The following is an 18,041-nucleotide window of genomic DNA, read 5'->3' as shown; positions in this document are numbered from 1 at the left end:
CTGTTTCTTTAATTCTTGAGAATTCCTCTGGAAATTTGTAACAGTGACTCCTTCAACCAGATAATTGGTGTCAGGTGACATAAAAAAAAGAGAAAAAAATAAACAGTTTCATTCTACAACAAAGTGGTGCTTTAGTTAAAGTTACATGACTTCTTTATTCCTATTTGCTTAAGTCATTTTATGCAGTTGTGACTGTAGATTGCCAGATAAAGGATGATTTTAATTGAACATGAAAGAGTATGAGAAGATGATGCAAGTTATTTATTTGTTGTAATTGTAAGCTGGGTTATCTTGAGTTCTTTTTTTTTTTTAATCAGATTTCTTATTCTTAAAATTGACTTTTCTTTCCTGGTACTAACCAGTGATGTCTCGTAAGACAGAAGGAATTATTTTAACTCAGAATTAAGAGAAAAAACGGTCTTCTCTACACAATGGAATATTACTCAGCCATTAAAAAGAATACATTTGAATCAGTGCTATTGAGATGGATGAAACTGGAGCCCATTATACAGAGTGAAGTAAGCTAGAAAGAAAAACACCAATACAATATACTAATGCATATATATGGAATTTGAAAGATGGTAACGATAACCCTATATGCGAGACAGAATAAGAGACACAGATGCATAGAACAGTCTTATGGACTCTGAGGGAGAAGGTGAGGGTGGGACGTTCTGAGAGAATAGCACTGAAACATGTATATTATCATATGTGAAACAGAACACCATTCCAGGTTCGATGCATGAGACAAATGCTCAGGTCTGGGGCCACGGGATGACCCAGAGGGATGGGATGGGGAGGGAGGTGGGAGGGGGGTTCAGGATGGGGAACACATGTAAACCCATGGATGATTCATGTCAATGTATGGCAAAAACCACTACAATATTGTAAAGTAATTAGCCCCCAACTAAAATAAATAAATTTATTTTTAAAAAAAGGTCTTCTCATTTTATAACTGAGGAAACAGGTTTGGAGAGTTGAAATATCTTTATAAGTAAAAGGTAGCAATGCTTAGTATTTTGTTCCTTTTTTGAGGATTAAAGTCTTTTGGTTCAGTATCAGAAGAATTACATACTTACTGTTTAAGTGTCTGCCAAATGCTCTGCAGTGTCATTGTCTCCTTTTTCACAATAGCAGTCAGTTAATTGCTAATCATATGGAAGATAGTGACTCAGCATTTCTCAGCATTGTTTTATATAATGTTATGAAGTGAAGTGAAGTGAAAGTCACTCAGTTGTGTTCGACTCTTTGTGACCCCATGGACTATACAGTCCATGGAATTCTCCATGCCAGAATACTGGAGTGGGTAGCCTTTCCCTTCTCCAGGGGATCTTCCCAACCCATTCGAACCCACATCTCCCTCATTGCAGGCAGATTCTTTACCAGCTGAGCCACCAGGAAAACCCATATAATGTTATACTTTTCTTTAATTTAAAATATGTTCATGTCCACACTGTGGCATTCCTGTTACGGTTTCAGGTGACCTTCTCAGATATTTTCTTTATTTGAAAGAAGTTTTTTTTTTTTAAATTTTGTGGCACAGTCTGCATTTCAATATCATTTCTTTTCTGAAGGACAAGAAATTTAATACAGAGACCATAAATGAATAAAATAATTTTATTTGAAAGCCTTACATCATTCACACAGTTTTTTGTAAAACTGTTTATTAACATCATATACTATTATAGCTCTTCCAAGTAGAATTAACAGTTACAAATTATTTGATTTAAACCACAATCTGAATAATTTAAATAAGTTGAAATTAGTTGACATGTGATTGATAATGATAAATGAAAACGCTGGCTGTCCTGTAGTAATCAATGCATAGCTACAGCTGGTTGAAGGGGACCAAATCCATTGAAGAGGCGATTTGGTTCCATTTTACCAGCTCTAGCAAAGCATTGCCGTGCTGCTAGCTGGGGACCTAAAACAGTTAAAAAATTTTTTTATTTGTAAAATTATAAGTATGGTCCTTCCTCAAATGTTAAGAGAATCTCATATCAGTATTTCAGTCATGGATTGTAAAACTTTCTGTTCTGAAGGCACTCTTCCTGCTGTTTCCCACTCCAGTCGTGCAGTAGTCTTTACCCTTTAGCACATTGTTAGTGCATTAAGGAGTTATCAATGAACATCTTTCTTTTTAACACCTTTGCTGAATTCTTAAATCTAGACAGTGACCTGTTTCAAAACCAGCACCATTTAAAAAGAGCATATAGACCTTGATGTGTATCAGAGTAATGCTTTCTATTTATCTTTGAGCAGTAAACCAGATAAGCAGATGAAATAGGTTAGGGAAGAGTACTGCTAGTCAGTCACACTTTTCTACCACCACTTCTTTTTTTAGCATAATACTTAAGGACTAACAGCAAGTTGCTGACAAGGGGGGAAGGATGAATGGCCTTAAAAAAAAGTACCTCTGCCCTTTGGTTTATAAATAGATCACACGTGTATTCAGTATATTGCTTAGACTTGTGTTGAGGGAACTGCCACACATGATAGCTTATTTTTCTTTCTTTTTGCTTATGTAGTGTTACTAACCATACGTTAATAATTGAACTCTTATAAAAGTCTAGTTCCTTGACTGAATTCTCTATCATTTTGGGTACAGATTGCCTGGTTACTTCTCATTATCTGCTTACTAATACATTGTGGTTAGCAATAATCATGAATTTGAGTATGAAAATTACCATTAAAACTCAGTACAGCAAATTTTGGTTATAAGGGAATTTCAGTATTGAGAAGGAATGTCTTCTGAAAAAAATATCTTTTTAAAATAAAACTTCTGTTCAAAGTTTGCCTGTAAGGTAAGTGCTCTCACTGAAATATAAACAGTAAAGAAGTAGTTATGTGTTTTGAACCAAACTGGGAGAAGGTCAACACTAATTCAGGCGATATTCAAACACCTCTCGTATTAAGTATATCCTGCATCTGTTGGCTGAAGGGTATCATGATGCTGGTGAAATTAATGTAACTACAATTATTTCCATCATTTATTCTAATAGAAAAGAAACAGGTGTTAAATTGCCTGGACTTAAGTGCTGAAGATAGCAATAAAACTGACTTCTATTTTTACTAGTTATATGGGAGCTGTTTAGCAGATCCAGTTGCTCAAGTGTGCTTTGGACGGCAGTTCAGTTTCATATACTGGCCATATCGGGGCAAGAGAGGCCAGGGGGAAAAAAAAATAGTACAGCATTTGATAATGTCAGCATCTGTTATCCCTGTCAGAGAGACAGTTGAAATGTTTGAGTTACACCAGTGTCAGCAGATGCCCAGAGTTTAATATGTACTCAGTTAAAAATGAACAGCTGATCTAAGTGATAGATGTGACATTTTAGAGTGATTGAAAATACTCTTAGATATGTTAAGTTTAACTTGTAAGCGCTAGAATCAGTGTATAATTATACTTTTTCAAATGAATAATAGATACTGTCATTTTCTAAGGTTTGTAAGCTCTTAATAGTGTAGCAACATGATTCTTAGTTGCTGGAATGTTTTAAAATAATTATTAAAAACTTTTATACTTACAGAATGGTGAATATAATTGCTTATTATAAAGCGTAGATATAGTAATACTCTTTGAGTAATTTCATAGAGGAACCTCTACTTTTGAGGTGTATATTGTCAGTTTTTGATGTTTAGGGCGTGTGAAGTTAAACTTAATGAATGGAATATAAAGCTTTGCCATCCTGTTTGTGGATAATCAGGAATAAGGTCTATTCTTGAGTGAGTTAAGCTTTGAACTGCTATTTTTTCTTTGAAAATGTAAAATTTTAAAATTAATGAACTTTCTGTAATTTCCAATAAATATTCTATAACTTCTATGCTTATATGTAAGTCATTCTCTCCTTTTTAATCTGCTGATTAAATGAAAATCACCTTTTGACAGTTATCTAGTTGTCTTATTAAACAGAAAATTAACAATTCATGGATAACCTTATGACCATTTCTATTCAACTGTGATAAAAAATTTAGACATGTGATGACATATGTCTGAATACTCTAATCAAAAGAAATTATTAGAATATATGAATATTCTTTTCTAAATCTATTATAGTAGCTTAAAATAGGTACTACTTACAAATTGTTGCTAAGAGCTTTATCATTTATATTTATCAATGTATAAGTATATATTATACAAAAGAAATTTTACATAAAATGCAAAATGTATTTTAATATCTCTAGCATACTATAAACAGTAGGCTATCATGTTTATAAAAAATTGAATTATATTTGCCTGGTACCAATAAAAGATGGTTATTCTTTCTGTATAAATTGGTTTCATGATTATAGTGTTCCATTTTATGTGCCCTCTTGGGAGAAAGCAAATTCAAGGATAGTATAGATAATAAGTTAATTTATTTTAATATTTGGCAGTCTGTGACCAATGTGCCCTATTGATTTACACCTATTTCCCAAAATTTTATCATTTTTCTTGAATAAATAGTATGTCTTGATTTAAACTAAATACTTACCTAGCAGTGAAAGTGGAAACTGGATTAGGGAGAAGGACAGGGACCACTTTTTTTTCTTTAACAGTAGAATTTTACTTGAAAGATAGTCTTTTAAAATTATAACTGTGTCTGTAGCTTTCAGAAAGAAAACTTAAAACATCAAAACTTGCTTCAGGAATTCCTCTAATATTGTTAAATTATAATTAAATTATATTGTTAATTATAATTATTCTTCATATCAAAATATGAAGAATAGCTGTTGAAATGCAAATGAAGTCAGCTTTTGTTAAATGTCAGTCCTACTAATATGATACATTTAAATTAAAATCAAATTGTAGAGACAGAAAATGGGTCATGTGTATCATTTTTTTGTACTAGTATCGCTGTTTTCTCTTTTGTATTCAAATTTTAATCATGTGAGTACTTAATTTAAAAATGGAAAATGTAATATGCTTTAAACTTTAAAGATTTAAAAGGAATTCCATGTTAATTTTAAATCTACTTCAGTAGAACTTTTTTCCTCATGAAATATAAATCAGCAACATTTAGTTTCCATCTGAAAGTAGTAGGTACATTTTCTGGTGTTAGTATTGCCAAAGGTCACCTCTTCGATAGGTTAATTTAACATATGAAGGTCATTCACATAGCTGCAGTCTAGTTTCCTCTTGGTGGTTTATTGCCTACCAAAAATACATACTTCTTTACATTCCATAGCATTATATGTTCATATGGGTACATAAAGAAGTATGTACTCTGAGTAGGTATTACTAAGTTATTAGCTGTAAAAAGATGAAATGTTTTATTTTCCCATTTTTTAGTAAAATGTTCAGCTTACTGATGGAGAACAGTGGTAGATTATTTGCAGAGAATATCAAAGAGTAAACTTTATAACAGATTTACCTGAGGCATGGCATTAGTGCCGTTTATGGTTCCTTGTTCTTGGTGGACATACACTTCTAAACATTGACCAGTTATCTGTTGAACCGTGTCCTGGTTTGGTTCTTTTTGAGAGAGATCCCTTGAATCAGTGGGGATTTACAGAGTGTATTTCAGAAATTGGTAAGATCAGCCTAGTGTTTCTTCATAGTCTTCATAGCAAATTTCTTCTTATTTTGTAGTTTGCTTCTAGAACCTACAAGTAGACATTAATTAATTTGGTGCATGTTCTTTTTACCAGCTAAATATCTTATTAAAGACTTAATAATTAACCAATTAGTACTACTTCTGATGTTGACTCTAAAGTTGAAAAAACAAGGAGAAAAACTGGATCTTTTTAGAGTGTGAATGAAACTGAATTTTTTTTTTAATGATAATTTTTTTTGTTAGTTTTGTTTTTAAGGTCACAGATAAGAACTCATGATCATTTGAAAACCTCTGTGTTCCTTTCTTATTAGTTACTTACCTGATTTTTGCAGTTTGGTGGTCTTGTCTGGGTTAAATATAAATTTAGATAGAAGAATTAATATCTAATTTTGGTGAGTTCTGATACTTTGATTTTTTTTTTTTAATATGAAGGATAAGTACCAGAACAGTCAAGTTTTCCAAAGTCACACTTAAAAGAATTGAAAGGTATTAGCTAGTGAGCAGTTGGGTTTTAGCTTGATCCTTTAGCATGAAAACAAATTATAGTTGGTAAGTTGCCTTTTATTATTGTGGCATTAAGAAGTTAATTTATAAGAAGACCATAAGAAAATTTCAGATCTGAGAGAGGAGGGGGAATAAAAGACACGGAAAGTAGAATTCCTCCAGCCTGTTGTAAGAAGTGACTGTAGCTCATAGAGAGCAGAGGACCATGTAGCAGGAGATGGTCCAGTACTACAGCAGTTTCAGCAATGCAACATTTGAATTTCATCATCCATATTCTGGTTTAATTTTGTGCCCAGCTATCAGAGGAAGCATCAAAAAGCATTTTGTGATCTCCCAAGTTTCTTGGTTGACTAAACCTTGAAAGAGTTAATAGTTTTTAAAAGACGGTATGCTCTGAAGGCAGGTGGCCGTTTCCTAGGGATACAGAATCACCACTTAGTCTGAAACAGTAAAGACTGACTCTTTAATAATGTAAAAGACAGGAATGGGCTTGTGCAGGTTTGACATTGAGTTATCTGTCATGATATTTGAACAGCATTCCTTTTTACACTGCATAAGGTCTCTGCTTGAATTGTGAAACGGCTATGCCCAGGTAGAATTTAACAATAAAAGCAGGTATTGAGTCGATAATAGGTTAAGCATGCAGAAAACCATAAGCCTCCATTAAAGTACAGTCCTGTGGTGCTGTGTTACCTGTAAACTTAGTGTCATGAGCAGGGAGAGAGAGAATGACCCAGAGAGTCACGCCAGTAGCAGCCATCTCATCTTGATCGGCTCGTCACTCTATTTGCTGAATCAGCGCTTCTTTTCATGAGCCGGGGGAAGTAAAGGGGAAGTATCAGTGAACACAGGACCCCACCTTTTAAGATAAATTTGGAAAATAAGTGAACAAGCAAAGTATATCAGCCATCTTTTTTCTCTGCCTTTCCTTAAGGCAGAAAAAAAAAAAAAAACCTTCAATAAAATTGAGTCAGCGTTGGCCATTTGCTTTGGAATGTCCTATTACTGGTATTGCATGGATATGAGTACCTTGTGTCTGGTGTATAGAAAGTGAAGCAACCAGGAAAGGTTGCTTCAATGGCCAAGAAAATGCACCTCGCTAATTGCTCAGATGGAATGCTTCAGAAATGGGGAAAAGGTTGCAGAGGAGGTTACTTTCACAATCTAAAAAAGACACACGCGCACACACACACACAAACCCAGCAAAACCCAAAACACACCTCACTCCCCCCCACCAAATAACTGTAAACATTCACCCTGTTTCCTTTGCCCACCAGAGGACACTGGGGTCTTCTGACTTCTCAGGAAATATTCTGCATCTTTCTTGCTGTGGAATTTTTGTTTGTTTGTTTTTAGTTGCCAGGATTAGATGGTAGATCTGTATTGAAGCTACCTTGTCATATCCAGAGGTCAAGTCTGCAAGCAAGGTCAGGACTTCCACATGGTCACTACAGAGGTTAACTTATATTCTTCCCTCAGTGGCCACAGGCTGAACTGTTACAGCTTTATAGGCAGCTAAGCATTTGAAACATGCACTCCCAGGCAAACAGGCTCTCTTGTGCCTCTCTCTTCCCTGACCATATTTAGTCAACCATAGCAAAAAATAGTCTCTCAGCTGTCGATTGTCGATCCAAAAGCTGAGGAAGCCTCTATCTTGCTTTCTGCCTATTGATTATTCATCCTGCGGTCCAAACACTGCCTTGCCATTTGTCCTGCATTTTTTTTTTTTCAAAGCACTGCCAAATAAAGCGGTCTCTCATGTTTCCACTTACACATCCCAGATTTATACTGAGCTTGCGCTGAGGCTAGGAAAGCCTGATGTGGCTGCCACTATACTTAGAAGCACTGCAGCGAAAAAAGGAAAGAGAAAAAATATTACCCTGGCTAGTAGCAAGATGGTCTTTGGACAGATATGGGACAAGTAAAGTCGCTCTGCTGCCAAAATATATTTCATAACCTGTTTTTTTTTAAATCAGTAAACAAAGAAAAAAAAAGGCAGGATAATGATATTTTACGTAGCTCAAGGCCTGAAGGGATTTTGTAGTGTTACCTTTAGAGCTCGTCGTTGCTACACATTCTTTTTAAATTTAATAAATAATAATTGAATGGAAAAATATGTAGAAAGGGTAAGTAGAACCAATATATTGAAGGTGAAGAGATCACTCATGAGGAAAGGAGGAATGTGTAAATGAAATCTTGGAAATGCTAGTTAAAACTTTTAAATTAAAAAAAACTTTTAATTCAGTGTCAGTTTTAATAAATTTTTTAGTAGTGATTAGGTGAGAAACAGGGTCTAGAATGCTTTTTAGTAATTATGTTACTTTTCTATGGAAACTATGTATAGTTACATAACTATTATAATGCATTAATTAAATTCTACTTTATTTTCAAATGTGAAGTGGTTTTTCTTCTCCTTTCTACACTGCTGTTCCACTTTACTTTTCTGAAATAGCATTTAGGCATGATCATTTCACACTCTATTACAGACTCAAAATAGTCATTAACCTTTCTGTAACTTGTTGTTGCTGTTCAGTCACAAAGTCCGACTTTTGTGACCCAGTGGATTGTAGCCTGCCAGGCTTCTCTGTCCATGGGATTTCCCAGGCAATTATACTGGAGTAGGTTGCCATTTCCTTCTCCAGGGGATCTTCCTGACCCAGGGATCGAACCCATGTCTCCTGTATTGCAGATGAATTCTTTACTGATGAGCCACCAGGGAATCCCTTCTGTAACTTTGTCACATAACACATGTTGTAAGGGGAAAATACTTTTGTTCTAAACTTTATCACCATAAATTTTAATATTGAGGTTTATTTTTTAACCAAGGAGAAAAAAAAATTTAACATCAAATTCCGCAAACCTATGGCGGTACAATTTAAGATCTAACAAACCTAAGAATGCCTAGGAGAAACCAACTGTACCTTGTTCTTAATTCATATATAGTCTCTTAAGTATTGATTCAGTTCAATTCAGTCGTTTAATCGTGTGCGACTCTTTGCGACCCCATGGACTGCAGCACAGCAGGCTTCCCTGTCCATCACCAACTCCCGGAGTTTATTCAAACTCATGTCCACTGAGTCGGTGATGCCATCCAACCATCTCATCCTCTGTCGTCCCCTTCTCCTCCTGCCTTCAGTCTTTCCCAGCATCAGGGTCTTTTCCAATGAGTCAGTTCTCATCAGCTGGCCATAGTATTGGAGTTTCAGCTTGAGCATAAGTCCTTCCAATGAATATTCAGGACTGATCTCCTTTAGGATGGACTGGTTGGATCTCCTTGCAGTCCAAGGGACTCTCAAGAGTCTTCTCCAACACCACAGTTCAAAAGCATCAATTCTTCAGTGGTCAGCTTTCTTTATAGTCCATCTCTCACATCCATTGATTGAGTTAAGAACCAATAAAACCTGTTATCAGTTTTCTGAGCTCATTCTCCTACAAGAGTAATTCGTCCTTGACGTCCTTTTTCTCTTTAGCATTTTTGATAACATAGCAGTTTAATTATTTTGAATGGTTGTTTTAAAACAGTGACATAAAGCATGCTTCTATAGATATTTGGGCAGTTTTACAGAGCCAAGCTTTCCTAGATATTGAAATAATTTTAGACACATTGTGAGAAGATGATGCATCTCATAGTACAAGATAGGTTAAATTTCAAATTTCTAAACTACCTCATATTTCCTGACCATTTTGTAGCAGTGAAAGTCCTCCTTTTCCACCTCTCAAGCAAACACTTACATAGCGTATGAAAGGACAGGCTCTTTCCTAAGGCCTTTAAAGTCCCCATAACAGTCCTACGAAATAGGACTTGGGACTTTTTACACATTTTATAGATGAGGAAACTGAGGCATAGAAGGTAAGTACCCTGCTCAAGTCACCAGCCCTTTTGTTTGCTGGTACCAGAATGTGAGCCCACGTGGTTTGGCTTCACAGACTTAGATCTTTACCCCTGTGCCTGCCGCGGCTGTGGTTTATAATAATGCAAGCAGTTAGGGCCTGAACTCTAGCGTATTGGAACCTATACCAGAAATGTAGCATGTTGAGCATTCTTGGCCCCAGTATGCTGAGAAAAATGACCATTCATTTGATTGTTTCTTCCTTTGTTCCATTCAACTAAACTTTGAGCACTTCATACTAGGTGAACAAAGAGGGTATAAAGATAAGTAAAATAGCTTTCCTGGCTTACAGTGTAGAAGATATCATTTTGGTTGTCCTACTTTAAGAATGATCGAGTCTTCACCTGTGCAGCCTATATTGTCATTGCCTATCTATCATTTTGAGCTAATTTCTGCTGCATTACCAAGTTCCTAGTTAATGAATTTAAGCTAAATTAATGAACCTTTTAATTATGATATCTGTCAAAAAAAAAGTTTGTGGGGAACAAAATTAAGCACACCAAAAAACTTAAAATTTAACATTTGAGTCATGTCTGCTTAGCCCTATAAATAGATGAAAGAAAATAAAAACTGTCCATACTCATTTGCTAAAATGATTATTACAGATAGCATTCTTGTCTCCATCCATTTAGATAGGGGTGGGTATGTATTGAATAAAGAGGTGTTCAAACTGTTCCATATTAACCTGCTTCTAGCATGGCCTACAGAACTTCTGCTTGACATTTATCAACTTTCTTAGGAGGTTCCTTTATGGATTCTGTACTAACATGCTTAAATTATATTTGAGGGATTGTTCAATAACTCAGAATTTATTGAACCCCTAATATGTGCTGTTATTTCAATGTCTTTTTTACATTCAGTAATACTAATATGTAAGGCCTCCTCAGTTTAGCTACTATGGTTTGTTTGGAAAAATGTTGCCCATCTCTGAAGAAAGATTGCGAAGCATGGCAGGTCCTAAAAATGGAGCCATTGCCATTTGACTGTTACATACCAGTGCAGACAGCTGCTTGTCCCCTCTGCTTCTTAGAACTCATTTGTTCATCATTCAGCAAACGTTTGAGTATTACCATGTGCCAAGGATTATGCTCGGCACCACTGTTAGTTGTTCCGGAACTTAATGCTTCTTTGGCACTATTCACAAATGCCTGCTTAACTGGTAGTAAGATCTTATCCTTAAACCATCCATGTCCTTAACCTTTTGGAAAACAACCAGATTGAGAAATAAAGAAGAGTGTTTGAACGTTGGGGAAAGTATCTTCAAATCTCATACAGTGCTCTACCAGTGAGAGTCTGTTGGCTGAGTAAAATTATTGATTTATTGAACTGGTAACACCCTTATCTCAGCAACTCTAAGGGCCTCATTGTTTACAGCATAACAACAGAATCCTCTTAATTAGCTAAGGTGCTGTGGGGAACAGCTGACATTCATTGGTTATATTGTGGGGTCCTCAGATTGTCTGCCCCACGGGAGGAAAGGATACAGACCATTCAGAACTGCTCTGGACATGAAGGAAAGGGGACCAGAGACTGTTCTTTTTTTTCTCTTAGCTCATACTGCAGGCTGGGCCCAAAGATTGACTTTTCTTCAGGTGTTGTGTTGTTTTTGTTTGCTTTTTGTAAAGGCAGTAGGTCAAGAACTAACATTAATTAACAACTTCCTAATTAAGATGAGAAGGTTATAGGTTGCTCTTAAAATTGAGCTATCCCATATCTCCAATATAGAAGAATTCCAGATCATTTATGTGAATACTCTTGTCTTCAAGGAAGTGGAATATTACTTTCCACCTGTTAAGAGTAGGCTACCTATAGTGACTTCCTTCCAAAGAGTGTAGCTTGTTATTCTGTAGTAGAGAAAGGGAGAAAAAGAGCAACTCTACAGTGAAGAAAGTGGACAGATGCTACCTCAACCAGATGGTCATTGTTAACATCGACAGATAAATCATGTTGATAGTGTGCACCCTTGATGTGATGAAATGGCACTATCTTTGAGACCTCCTCCTCAAAATTCATAATCCCAGTTGTAATCATCAGAAAACATCAGACAAATTACAAGCAAAGAGCATTCTAGAAAACAACTGATTAGTACTCCTCAACACTGTCAACATCATCAAAAACAAGGAAAGTCTAAGAAACTGTCACAGTGAAAGGGAGCCTCAGGAGCCACGACAACTGGAGCAGAAAAAGTACATTAAATAAAACTAAGGAAATTGGAGTGAAGTATGGTCTTTAGTTAACAACTGTCAATACCGGTTCCTTAATGGTAACAAATGTATCATCCTAATGTACAGTATTAACAGTAGGGGTGAGGACCTCTCTATACTGTCTTCACAATTTTCCGTAAATCTAAAATCTAAAAGTTTATTTAAAAATGGCAAAACCAAAAACTAATCTGACCACTCCTAGCTAGCTGTTGACTTTTGCATTAATTTTGATTTGGGGCTATCTGCAGTATTTCTCCAAAACGTACAGCATTTTAATCAGGAGTTGATTTTGTTACAATTCAGTTATCAAAAGGTAAGTTTAGTCTTATATTCTTTTAAAAGTATATTAAAACAAAAAGTGTATTTCAGAATTTTGTCAAGACCAATCTTAAAAAGATTTAGTTATGTAAAAGGGAGTCTTTTTTTATTTGAATGCTGATGGCTTTGAATTTATGAAAATTGTGAAATGGGTAGATTTGTGTGAAAGGGGTATAAATTGTGAAATGAGTAGATTTGTGTGAAATTTGGAAGGGGGCTATTACAGATGTTCAGAGGAAAGGTAATGAAAGTCTATATAAAAGATATTAGGGCCCCTAGGAAATAATAGTTTAGTTTTAAAAGGGAAAGTCAGCAGAACAAATTGAATGCAGGAGTGAGAAGGGAGGAGAGGGTCTAGAATGATTCCCATATTTCTGACTTGGGTGGCTGGTTAAATGGTAATAAGAATAACCAAAATCCAGAATACAGGAGGAATTCTTGGGAAGGAGAAAAGGGAAATTTGTATTGTGTACTTTATAGGTCTATAAACTTAGAACTGTAATAACACTATTATATTGAAGAGCTTTAGACTATACTAAAACATTTTACCTACATTATCTCATTTAGTTCTTGCAGAACTCTTTTCATATGACTTTATAGGCCCATAGAGATGACTAACACTAACATTAATAAAAATGTCAAATTATTTTTCATGTGACGATGTACTGAAAACTGATAGCATTCTCCTGATTCTTTTGGAGGGTAAATTCAGGGGCTGGGATTCTTGTCACAGAACTTTTTCTGCAGGTAAAGCTGGTGATACACTAATAGATTATTTTTCTCATTCTTTTTCCAGGCTTCATAGAGAATAATTTTTCACTCTCTTTTTAACCAATCGCTATTTTCCAAAAAAAGAAAAAGACATGATTTTTATCTTTTTACTTATAATTCTGTTCTGGTGATTTTTCTATCTATCTATTACACCGATTTGACTTCTCGATCGCCTCTTCTACAAATCTCTTTTTCCGTAATTATCCATTTGTTTTATTTACTTAATTATTATCTGATGTATTCACCTTATTTGCCAATATAACACATTTCTATGGGAAATCAAAAATTACTATGATTCATCTTTAATACCATGGGGCACAACCACAATAAAAACCCAAGAAAGTGACCCCCACATCTTTACCTTATTATTTTTAATGATTACGTTTTGTTTTCAATACAACTTTTTTCACATGATTTAGTACTTATATCTTCAAAACTCTCCAAAAGAGTCATGAAACTATAGATGCTGTTTCTCACAAGGTCAACTGTGTAAGGTAGTAGATAATGTATGACTTTAGCCTCATGATTATGCCAAATCCAAACACTTGGTAGTATATTTTTGTACCATATACTTAACTGTTCCCTGTTAAGAATTTGAGTCAAAATCGACCTAATTTCTAGTATTTTATTTTAATCCACTGAATGGGGAAGTTTAAAGTCCTTACAATTACTGAAAGTGAACTAAAGCAAGAATCTTCAGCTTTGTATGAGGTCCGTGAATGGAACTTGGATTCCCTCAAAATTATATGTAAAGATATTTATGTGCATTTTTGGGGGAGGGAATGGTTCCTCGCCTTCCACAGATTTCCAAAGAAGTCTGTCATTCATGGACAGTGATTTTAACTTCAGTAACAACCACTGAAGGCCGTCTTTTAAGTTTTGATTCTCAGTATGCCTTGGGTCATTAACCTATTTGAAAATCTGATAAAAGCTATAAACTTCCAGATATGAGTACAATTTTAGAGATTCATGGATCCTCCAAAGCGTGTTCTCAGATGTCTTGGACTTCCTATGTGGGATTCATGGACCACTGCTATTAAGGAAACATGTTCTGCATTACGTTAGGCCTTAGTTTCATTATTTTAGAGACTTAACACTTTCTTTTACACGCATTCTTATTCTGCATCTTCAGACTGTTTCTCCATACATTTAAAATATTTCTGTTTCAGATTTTTCTCTCCTGTGTGTCACCTTAGGAAAAACTATCCCAATATGTATCTTACTGTTAACTTCTTGCCCTTTTTACTCTATTGACACAATTTTAAAAGCTTTTCTACGTTTACTGCCTTTTTTAGGTGTGGGGGAACATTCAGTATCTAATACATATATCAATGTTGTCTGTGCCAAGTCCAGTACTGTTATAGAAGCCGTTCATTATCTCAGGTGTCAGTCTTTTAAAAAAAAAACAAAAACAATTAGTGGGCAGATACTAAGGGACGTTTCTCCTGAATTTTTTAAAAATTAAAAAAAAATTGTTTTTAGATTTTTCCCAAATTATTTTATGAGTTTTCCACACAAACCCTTTGTTAGGAGAAGTTACTGATGAATGGTAAGAAAAGTTGCTTCTTATTCCTTTTTGGGGATAGACTAGCCTTTTCTTTACAAAGCATGGTTTCTCAGTAATTAGTTCACCTGATCTTTTATGGTTTAATCTTTGGTGCTCTTTAGGATAACTTTCGGAGAAGGCAATGGCACCCCACTCCAGTACTCTTGCCTGGACAATCCCATGGACGGAGGAGCCTGGTAGGCTACAGTCCATGGGGTCGCTAAGAGTCGGACACGACTGAGCGACTTCACTTTCACTTTTCACTTTCATGCACTGGAGAAGGAAATGGCAGCCCACTCCAGTATTCTTGCCTGGAGAATCCCAGGGATGGCGGAGCCTGGTGGGCTGCCGTCTATGGGGTCGCACAGAGTCGGACACAACTGAAGCGACTTAGCAGCAGCAGTAGCAGCAGGATAACTTTCTTTCTTTTTTTTTTTTTGCTTTGGAGGTATTTGGTTATCATATTGTAAATTTTAAATATATGAGTGCCATTTTGTTTGTTTCAGTATCAACTAGATTTAGCACTACTAAATGACATATATCAGATTTTTAACTCTGCAGAATTCATGATAATCTGTCAGCCACATAAAATTTGTCTTAATTATCACTGTTTTTCCCAATTAACTCTTGTTACCTGGTTGTTCTTCATTAACTCTTTTATTAGTATATACTGCTCTAATTGAACCTAAGCTGCTGCTGCTAAGTTGCTTCAGTTGTGTCCGACTCTGTGCGACCCCATAGATGGCAGCCCACCAGGCTCCGCCATCTCTGGGATTCTCCAGGCAAGAACACTGGAGTGGGTTGCCATTTCCTTCTCCAATGGATGAAAGAGAAAAGTGATAGTGAAGTCACTCAGTCGTGTCCGACTCTTCGCCACCCCATGGACTGCAGCCTACCAGGCTCCTCTGTCCATGGGATTTTCCAGGCAAGAGTACTGAAGTGGGTTGCCATTGGCTTCTCCGATTGAACCTAAGAGATTCCACAACTTCAAACTATGTCCTTATTAGGGTATATTTCACCTTTGGTTTTTTTTTTCCCTCTCAGAGTGTTCCCCTTTGTAGCACTCCCATTCTGTTTTCATTCTACTCTCCAAACAGTGATAATTTGTTTATCTCCTAAAATGTCAAAGGGCTGTGCATTTGAGATTTAGAAATTTTGAATTTCTGTTTGTCTCTTAAGGGCATAATTTTCTTTAAAGAGGAATATTTTCATTTGATCTTAAGAGTTTCTTTTGAATATTTTTTCTAAAGAAAATAATAAAATATTTAACTAAATATCAAATTAATATAAATTTGCCTTTCAGCGCAATGCGTGTTTTATTGTCTAAATTACCGAGACCGTGGATTGTGGATGAGAAGAAAGATGATGGTTATACTGCCTTGCATCTGGCTGCCCTTAATAATCATGTAGAAGTGGCGGAACTGTTGGTGCATCAGGTAGGAAAAGCAGTTCAGTAATTGTTAACAATTTTGGGTCATTGCTAATCATTGATTTATTATTACTTCATCAACTACTTATGGATGAGATGGTTGGATGGCGTCACCGACTCAATGGACATGAGTTTGAGCAAGCTCCAGGAGTTGGTGATGGACAGGAAAACCTGGTGTGCTGCAGCCCATGGGGTTGCAAAGAGTCAGACACAACTGAGCGACTGAACTGAACTGAACTACTCACTAGTAGGTTACAGTAAAATCCCATGATGGTGCAAATTCAGCTGTAGTATGAATTTAGTCTTCTTTATGCCTAACAGTGGTACATCTGAACTGAACTGAACTACTCACTAGTAGGTTACAGTAAAATCCCATGATGGTGCAAATTCAGCTATAGTATGAATTTAGTCTTCTTTCTGCCTAGCAGTGGTGCATCAGTGGAGGGAAGTAGTAGTGAGGGTGTGGGTAGGGTGGGTGTGGATCCTTCACGCCTCCAGTATTCTCTCTGCACAGTCTTCCTGAGTTGGTCCAACAAAATAGGCATCAATAAGGGATTTTCCAGAATCACTACCACTGTTGTGGAAGTGTCACTCAGCTATATCATCAAGAACCAGTATGTTGATGTCTAAACCAGTGTGGCGAGTTGCTACCAGGTGACACCAGGTTGCAGTTAGGACCTAGGGACACAGTTCTCAACAACGGCTGGACCCCTTGAATCTGTGACTGGATAGCAGGGTAGGCTCACCTTAGTTATTTCATTTATCTTAGGAATAAGATAACCTCTACATTTTTATGAGCTTGGATTTTGAGGGGAACCTATTGATTGCAATTTTATGATGTTTTGGTATATTCAGCAAAATTTTTAAATGCTTCAGCCAAGCATATGGCATAGGGAAGCACTAAAGTTTCCAAAGAATTATCTATGACTCCTGACTTCAAGGAACTTACAGTCTAGTTAAGAAGATGAAATGGCAGGGAAATTTAGTAGATAGTACATTATGTGTAATTAGGTCTTAGATCATAAGATGGACAGTCTGTACAAAGACATTTAAAGAAAGAAATAGTTCAGAAGCTAAACTGCCTTTCCCCTGCCATTGTAAGACTTTATTATTAAAGTTAATTCTCTTAGAATGTTGTTAACTATGATAAATTCCTTTTCATCCAAAACCCAAACTACTGACCTAAGCCAGTACCACACTGTCTTGGTTGTGCTTAGTCACTCAGTTGTGTCCGACTCTTTGCAACCCCTTGAACTGCAGCCCGCCAGTCTCCTCTTGTCCATGGTAATTCTCCAGGCAAGAATACTGGAGTGAGTTACCATGCCCTACTCCAGGGGATCTTCCCAACCCAGGTCTCCTCCATTGCAGGCGGATTCTTTACCAGCTGAGCCACCAGGGAAGCCAAAGAATACTGGAATGGGTAGCCTATCCCTTCTCCAGGGGATCTTCCCGACCCAGGAATTGAACTGGGATCTCCTGCATTGCAGGCTGATTCTTTATCAGCTGAGCTACTAGGGAAGCCCACTGTCTTGGTTACTGTTGCTGTATAGTAACCAGTAACTGAGCTGAAGTAATAACTAGTAACTATAGTAATCAGTCACTGAAATCAGTTGGAGTAAGTCCTCTAACTTTGTTGTTTTTTCTCAGACCTACTTTAACATTCTAGGTCTCCTGAATTTCCAAGTACAATATGAAGACTCATTAATACGTTTTCAGGAAGTACTTAATTAAAATGAGCTGATTATGTCTGTGGCTCTGTAATGGAGATTAAAAGGAAGCTGTGTTTGACTCTGTATTGTCCTTTGTCCTATAACTGTCCTTAGGTGGAATCACCACAATAAA

The 18,041-nt window shown here is 36.2% G+C and overlaps 1 protein-coding gene and 1 long non-coding RNA gene across 3 annotated transcripts in view; one reads left to right on the top strand and one right to left on the bottom strand.

Annotated features, from left to right (window-relative positions):
* The window catches only part of MIB1 (MIB E3 ubiquitin protein ligase 1), a 99,579-nt gene that overhangs the window by 58,516 nt on the left and 23,022 nt on the right, over nucleotides 1–18,041 (top strand). For both annotated transcript variants that reach the window (XM_081562753.1, XM_081562754.1), the window contains one exon: nucleotides 16,074–16,206. In XM_081562753.1, coding sequence (XP_081418879.1) covers nucleotides 16,074–16,206 — 133 coding nt within the window. The remainder of the gene's footprint in view (nucleotides 1–16,073; nucleotides 16,207–18,041) is intronic.
* Nucleotides 1,602–7,521, bottom strand: LOC145534688 (uncharacterized). The gene is made up of 3 exons (XR_014074871.1): nucleotides 7,298–7,521; nucleotides 6,735–6,900; nucleotides 1,602–5,586 (listed from the first exon to the last, which is right to left on the bottom strand). It is a non-coding gene; the product is annotated as an uncharacterized LOC145534688 (long non-coding RNA).

Source organism: Giraffa tippelskirchi, chromosome 14 (genome assembly GCF_054371585.1).
Source record: "Giraffa tippelskirchi isolate mGirTip1 chromosome 14, T2T-mGirTip1v1.2.pri, whole genome shotgun sequence".
Classification (NCBI taxonomy): domain Eukaryota; kingdom Metazoa; phylum Chordata; class Mammalia; order Artiodactyla; family Giraffidae; genus Giraffa; species Giraffa tippelskirchi.
Note: the sequence above shows the minus strand (reverse complement) of the source record. Positions and strands in the feature narration are given on the sequence as shown.